The 7,500-nt window shown below is 39.7% G+C and overlaps 1 protein-coding gene across 1 annotated transcript in view; it reads left to right on the top strand.

Moving 5' to 3' along the window:
• Positions 1 to 7,500, top strand: part of ast (single-strand DNA endonuclease protein asteroid) — a 9,832-nt gene that overhangs the window by 2,114 nt on the left and 218 nt on the right. The window contains exons 2-5 of the mRNA XM_043004563.2: positions 353 to 556; positions 778 to 1,207; positions 4,166 to 4,426; positions 5,511 to 7,500. The exon at positions 5,511 to 7,500 is cut by the window's right edge and continues 218 nt beyond it. Of these exons, the coding sequence (XP_042860497.2) occupies positions 357 to 556; positions 778 to 1,207; positions 4,166 to 4,426; positions 5,511 to 7,412 (2,793 nt within the window). The 5' untranslated portion in view covers positions 353 to 356 and the 3' untranslated portion in view covers positions 7,413 to 7,500. The remainder of the gene's footprint in view (positions 1 to 352; positions 557 to 777; positions 1,208 to 4,165; positions 4,427 to 5,510) is intronic.

The following is a 7,500-nucleotide window of genomic DNA, read 5'->3' as shown; positions in this document are numbered from 1 at the left end:
ACAAATGACAATTCAATGGATCTCTAATGACAACTATAAAGTTTGGCTGGATGTAAGGGATTGATTACTTTTTTTTTTAATCCCTTTCACTTTCTCTCCAGATTATATTAGCTGGATCTTTATACCACTCTCATAAGACTCTCTGTGTATTAGAAAAGCTGTCTTTTGGAATATAATACTTTGAGTAAATAAAAGTACTTTGAATCAGTCTTCATGTTCAACTTTTTATTAAAATGCCCCAGACCAGCCATGATATACTTCTTAATATATATGTATTTTGAATCTATATTTTTAACCTATTCTTTGCCCTGAATAGATATTATCATATTCTAACTTCTTAACTTTTTTACAGAAAAATGGGTATTCGTGGCCTTCACACTTACATCTGTGAACATGCCTCTAAGACCCTCGAATGGCACAGACTTCACGACCGTAATCTTATTATCGACGGCAACAATCTGGCACATTTTTTGTATGCTGAATGTTCAGGCATCAATGCTTACTTTGGAGGAGACTATGACAAATATGCAAACTTTGTTCAGAAGTTTTTTGAAGGGTAAGTTGAAATATTGGGGTTAGTTTTTACTTGATGCTATTTATGAAATTAATTACATTATAATTCCCATCTGAATTTGCTGTAATGACAGATTTTCTCTTTCCTATTCTTAGCCCTTCCTTGTTTCTTTCAACTGTACATTTTCTTGGAATCTTCTCAACAAAATTAACACTTAGCCATAGCCCATTTTTACTAAGAACTATTATTTGAAACATTCACAGGTTGCAGCAGTGTAATGTAAAATGCATTGTTGTGCTGGATGGTGGCCAGCCTATGGATGGCAGGAAGTTGATGACAGTGCGAACCAGGTTGCAGATGCAGCTGAGCATGTGTCTCCGTGCCAGCCCGGCCATGGCCAATTTTAAAATTTTCCCCCCAATGGGTCGCCAGGTCTTCGTGACCACCCTGCGCTCCATGGACATTACAGTCTTGCAGACTGACTTCGAGGCTGACCAGGAGATCGCTGTCCTTGCCAAGAACCTAGGGTACACTGTGTTGAGCAACGACTCGGACTTTATTGTGTGCGAGGTGCCCCTGATCAGGCTGGAGTCGATAAATTACAAGAACATCTGCACTGGGACTGATAAGGCAACTGGGGAGACCTACAGCTATATTCCCTGCTTTCTCTTCAACAGAGAGAAATTCTGCACGGTCAGTATTTTATTCATTTAGAATTTTGCAAGACTTGTTATTTCTGATTAACCCATCTTTGACAGGTATTTTCACAGGGTCGTACCACTTTGGGACTGCATTTTTCTTTTTCTTGAAACTACTAGTCGTTTATTCCTTCAGTTATGATGATCTATTATACCAATTGCTAATTAGAATCACTGGTAATATATCATAAATAGACTTATATTCCATCCATAAGTCTGGAAGGTGTAAAGTAGAGTAATTTAATCATCAATAATGTGAAAACAAATATATTCCTCTTCTAGGATAATTAGGATATCAGTCTTTTCTGGAAAATGCCTAGTTGATGTATGAGTAATACATAAGGGAAAAATGTAAAGTTTAAAAAATATGATAATAGTACATAGTAGGGTAATGTTTGATTTAAAAGATATATCTCAAAGTCTGTGATTATTTGAATACTAAGGGCATGTCTAAAGTTCCTCAGAGCTTTATTCAGTATGTCATGCAATTAACAGTCATGTGACATGTCTCAAGTAATAACCATGTTCTAACACTGGTCGTCTACTGCAGCCCTGTACCCAGAGTTAGTGGAAGGAAGTCACCTACATAACAAGTTTTTTGTTTTATTTTCTTCTTTTTCTTCTTCTTCTTCTTCTTCTTCTTCTTCTTCTTCTTTTTATCAGCACAACATGAATTTATATCTGATGTTTGAAATCTGCTCGGCAATGATGTGTAAAGGATATGAGCATGTGCTTGATGTCACTAAATCTTTATGGGGTGTCAGTTGCAAAAATTTTAGTGCAATTTATTCAAAACATTTTTGTAGCTATCCCTCAACCTCCAGAACCTTATATTTGTTAACAGTTACCATGAGTGCTTGTAAAATTTTCAGATAGGGGATTCATTTTGATATAATCATATCTTTGGAGATACATACCCCTACCCTATAAAGCAATCAGGAAGAGTGTTAGGGTAAAGAATAGGTGAGTCCCATATTCATAAATCAATGTGATAATTACTACAATTTGATTCTGAAATAAACAATTACAGTCTGCTAGATCTGATACATAAAAGGGTATAAATGAGACTGAATAGTTTCCACAATGCAAGAGATGTAATTTACATGTTTCGGAATACTTCGTCATCAGAACTACATACTACAGCAAGCGTGTAAGAATATGTATATGTTCTTACAAGCTTGCTGTAGTTTGTAGTTCTGGTGACTGAGTAATCCAGAATGCGTAAATTACACCTCTCGCATTGTGGAAACTACTCACTCTCATTTATACCCTTTTATACATTTGTCATAATGTACTCTGTTCATAGATTTGATGTGTCATACTGAAAATTTTAAAGACTCAGAAATTGTAAGCTTTGACTCTTAGGTATTTAATCATCCCTTTGTGTAGTAGGTCTTAACACTTAAACTGCATAGTAAATAGCTTTTCTTATAGTTGCTAATTTTGAGTTTTTAGTTCTTTTTTTTTTGTTCAATTTTGGATACCAACACACAGCTATAAATACTCACTTGGCAGGCTTTTAACTTTTAGGCTTCCTTTTGCTTCCAGACCAGTAGTTCTAATGCTCTGCCTTCATTTTTTATTCAGCTCATGTTGTAAATATTTTTTTAGGTCTGTTAAAAAATATGGTGTAAAGTGATACATTTTGAAATTGTCTTTCTACCTTAGTTTATCGATTAAAAAATTAAGAAAAAAATGGCTATATCTTTGGAGGCAAATGGCTATGAATTAGGGAATTTTTTTTTTCTTTTCTTTTTAGGAAAAGTTTGACGAAATGGAGTGCTTTTCTCCCTCACTCCTTTTGTTCATCATGGCCAGACATTTTTGATTAGTGAAACTAGTCAGATCTAGATATTTTGATTACTAAGACGAGGTAGGACAAATGGTAGCTATGTGACTTAGTGTGTATTACTTTACAAATCAGAATAGTGCATATAATGGCATATTTGTAAGAAGCGAGGTGATGGTACATTTATCAATTTTATCTCTCTCTGAATACCTATAAACATAAAGGTATAATTTTGTGTGTGGAGAATAAGTAGAAAACAGAAGTCTCTGGAAGTGAATAGCAATTCAAATCAAGGTAATTTATAATCATGTCTAATTTGTCACTTGGCTTTATGTTTGCTTTAGGAATGATATATTCTTATACCAATAGAATCAGGTATGACATTTTTATTACTAAAAGTAATGACAAAAGACATGATTGTAGTACTAAAAGCTGTGTAACCTATTAGTGCCTTCTAGAGCTCCACAGCTGTCATTCATAAAACTCTCCCCCCCCCCTTCACATACAGTATGTAAGACTGTTGATTCGTCATGCTATTGTGTTTTTTTATTTTAGTTTGTAACATATTACATACTGGCATAAGTGTAAGATCAGCATATACCTTACCCTTTAAATTACTTCATCAGGTATTTTTATTGCTAGAAAAAGATGTGTGTGTGTGTATGTGTGTGTGTGTTTGTGTGTGTGTGTGTGAGAGTATTTGTTGATATTTTTGATAGACATTGTTCACTCAAACAGATGAACTTTTGCAATAGCCTCCTACACAGCATAACACTGACTCTCAGTAAATTATAAAACAAACTAAACCAAACATCATTTCCATCAGCACCATTCATGCTCTGAAGAATCATCATGTACATTGCAAAAAGGTTGGCAGCATAATCTTTTTTCTTTCTTTCTTTCTTTCTTTCTTTCTTTCTTTCTTTCTTTTTCCCCCCTCCTCCTCCTCCTCCTCCTCCTCCTCCTCCTCCTCCTCCTCCTCCTCCTCCTCCTCCTCCTCCTCCTCCATTGATTTGTTTACCACCAACACAAATTCCCAATCAGCTGATTTACACATAGATGAAAGCACTAGAGCCTCCCTGTTTTAGTTTGAAGTGTAGTGAGGACAAGTAGTGCTGATGATTGATTGATAATCTAAATAAAAGAAAAATCTTGTATTTGCAGATGTCTAACATCAACAGAGAACACATGCCCCTCTTTGGCACCTTGTTAAGTAACGACTACATACCCCTGAGTGAGTTCGCCAATTTCTACCTCCACCTGGAGTCAGAAATACAGCAGCCCAACCATAGACATGGCCACGGACATGGGAAGCGCAGAAAGGGGAAGTACAGGGAGATAACAGAAGGCCACAAGAGGATAAAGAATCTTTTGTTATATTTGTCTCGGAATTCAAAGAAATCTGTGCAGGAGATTGTGAAGAAGGTAAGTCTCTCTATCTCTCTTTCTTTCTCTCTCTCTCACTCACTCTTTCTTTCTCTTTTTCTCTATGTCTTTCTCTTACTCTATATGTATTTCTCTTTCTCTACGTCTGTCTCTTTCTCTTTTTCTCTCCTCTTTTTCTCTCTCCTCTTTCTCCTCTTTCTCTCTCCTCTTTTTCTCTCTCCTCTTTTTCTCTCTCCTCTTTCTCCTCTTTCTCTCTCCTCTTTTTCTCTCTCCTCTTTTTCTCTCTCCTCTTTTTCTCTCTCCTCTTTTTCTCTCTCCTCTTTTTCTCTCTCCTCTTTTTCTCTCTCCTCTTTTTCTCTCTCCTCTTTTTCTCTCTCCTCTTTCTCCCTCTCCTCTTTCTCCCTCTCCTCTTTCTCCCTCTCCTCTTTCTCTTTCTCCTCTTTCTCTCTCTCCTCTTTCTCTCTATATCTCTTTCTCTCTCTCTTTTTCTCTATTTCTCTCTATCTCTTTTTCTCTATTTCTCTATTTCTCTATTTCTCTCTCTCTCTCTCTCTCTCTCTCTCTCTCTCTCTCTCTCTCTCTCTCTCTCTCTCTCTCTCTCTCTCTCTCTCTCTCTCTCTCTCTCTCTCTCTCTCTCTCTCTCTCTCTCTCTCTCTCTCTCTCTCTCTCTCCTCTTCTCATCCTTCCTCCTTCTTCCTTCTTGCTTCTCCTTCCTCTTTCTTCCTGCTTCTCCCTCCTTCCTCCTTCTCCCTCCTTCTCCCTTCTCCCTTCTTCCTTCTTCCTTCTTCCTTCTTCCTTCTTCCCTTCTTCCTCCTCCCTTCCTCTTTCATCCTCCCTTCCTCTTTTATCCTCCCTTCCTCCTCCCTTCCTCCTTCCTCCTCCCTTCCTCCTTCCTCCTCCCTTCCTCCTTCCTCCTTCCTCCTTCCTCCTCCCTTCCTACGTATCTCCCTCCTCCACCTCGCCTTCCTCTCGCTCTCTTGTCTTGCCATTTTTTAATTATTATTTTTTATAATGACAATGAAATGACATTTCGATGATATTTGGAACAACCTCCTTACCAATTGATTTCCTATTTTTATTCAAAGAAAATAAATGATTGTGTGTGTGTGTGTTCTCCCTACAGGTAATTTCCCAGTATTGCAATCCCAGGTTGAGGAAACCAATGCTTACGTGTATCGACGATTACGCCAACTTGGATGCCAGGAAGAGCAATCTCTTCAGCGCTCTTCCGGAATCCGTCATCGACGAAGCCCCGCTGTCAGAGGCGGAGAAGAGCGCGCTGAAGGCAACCGGAGGCAAGAAGGGCAAGAGGATGCAGACCGCGCTGTTGCTCAAGACTGGCAACCGGCCTCCCAATTGGTTCGTCGAGGCCTACCGGACGCACCGCATCTCCCACGAGGTGTCCGACATCCTGACGAAGGGTTACTTCATCTCCCCCCCGCAGGTTGAAATGAAGTCGCAGCAGTCGTCGTACTTGGTGGCCGAGCCCATCGTGCGGTCCGTGTACACCGTGCTGTGGAAGGGCTTGCGGTGGAACGAGCAGGTGTTACAGGACACCTACGAAAGCGAGGAGGATTTGTCGGACTTCGACGACTGCATTCAGTTCCTGGACATTAGTCAAGATGGCGCTGATGATACGCTCCTCGACAGCGACGGAGAAGGGAACGACGTGGCCAGTGTGGAAGAGGAAGAGGAAGAGGAAGGAAGCGAAATAAATATTGAAGAAAAGGAGGAAAACGACATGGCAAGTGATGGTGAAGAAAAGGAAGAAAGTGAAATGGTCAATGAGGAGGAAGAAAAAGAGGAAGACGAAAACATCAGTGAAGATGAGCTAAAAGAGGAAAGACGCGAAAAGATCGCTGAAGAAGAAGAAGAGGAGGAGGAGATCAACATGGGTAGTGAAGAAGTGAAGAGCTTCCCAATCCAACAAAACATAACATCCGCACAGGGAGATGAGGGTGCCCAAAATAGGGGTATAAAGAGAGGGAACCAGAACTCCCAGAAACGGAACAGAAACAAGAAAAAGAAAAAGCAGTCTGCTCAAGAACAAACTTATCGGCCACCATTTAGAAAACACCTCAGGTGGTTCATTAGAAAATATGATCGATTATGGATCAAAGATCTCTACTTCTTGGACAAACAACAAGCAAATTTATTGCCTTCGCTTGATGATGTTGAGAAAATGTCTCTGCACGATAAGAAAATAGTATTTTACAGAATGTTAAACTTGAAGGCTAGTTTCCAGCAGCTGGATTTACCCGATGACTTGGAGCTAATCCTGGATTTCATTCTCTATTGGTTTGAGAACAGCAGCACAGAATTGGCAGATATCCATGCCATATCAGCGTTAGTGTGTGTCTTTCAGTATTACATCATAGATGGCAAAAATGGCCGCGTGAGAACCAAGAAGAAATTTGCAGAAGCTCCAGCTGCACAAGAAAAAGTTTCGAAAATGCTAAAGGATTCAGTCTATGCAAGTCGCAAGGCTACTTTCTCAAGCCTCGTGTACAATATGAGTCATGAGGAATGCCTGGTAGCCGGAAGCAACCTCTTCAGCTACCATCATCGCAAAGAGAATTTCAATGTTAACGACTTCAACATGACGACCGTACATTCCTTCAGTGAGTTTCAAGTATGTGTTTACTTCCTGCAGCTGGTAAATAGTTTATTGTGCTTCCCGTTCCCTCTTTTGAGTATTGAGTTTCTTTGGGGTGGAACTTTCAGCTATAACATTTTCCACCACATCAAGAAGTGCGGGGATCCGCTGCTGTGGGTTCGAAAGTCGCTCGGCATGGGAACCTGTCTCGAAAGGCTATTTGTCAAGCTGTACGACGAGTTCAGGAAGAGACACGCGCTCCCAATCCTGAGAGGAAAGAAAAGGAAGGAAAGCAAAGGCGTCAAGAAAAAGAGAGGAATTGACCTAAAGGAGGAGAATATCTTGGTTGCAGCAAAGGAGACCAAGAATGATAATCCACTGTGTCAGGTAGACGACCGGTTTGATGGGCTTGAGATTGACTGGGGTTGATCTGTCGGGAAAGATTTCATAAGTGGCTTTGGAAGAATTGGTTCAATTTATGAGATGAGTGATTGTTCGGTTGGTTGGCTGTTTGTGT

Source organism: Penaeus japonicus, unplaced genomic scaffold, assembly GCF_977035675.1.
Source record: "Penaeus japonicus unplaced genomic scaffold, GWHDUDI00000001_assembly GWHDUDI00000022, whole genome shotgun sequence".
Classification (NCBI taxonomy): domain Eukaryota; kingdom Metazoa; phylum Arthropoda; class Malacostraca; order Decapoda; family Penaeidae; genus Penaeus; species Penaeus japonicus.
Note: the sequence above shows the minus strand (reverse complement) of the source record. Positions and strands in the feature narration are given on the sequence as shown.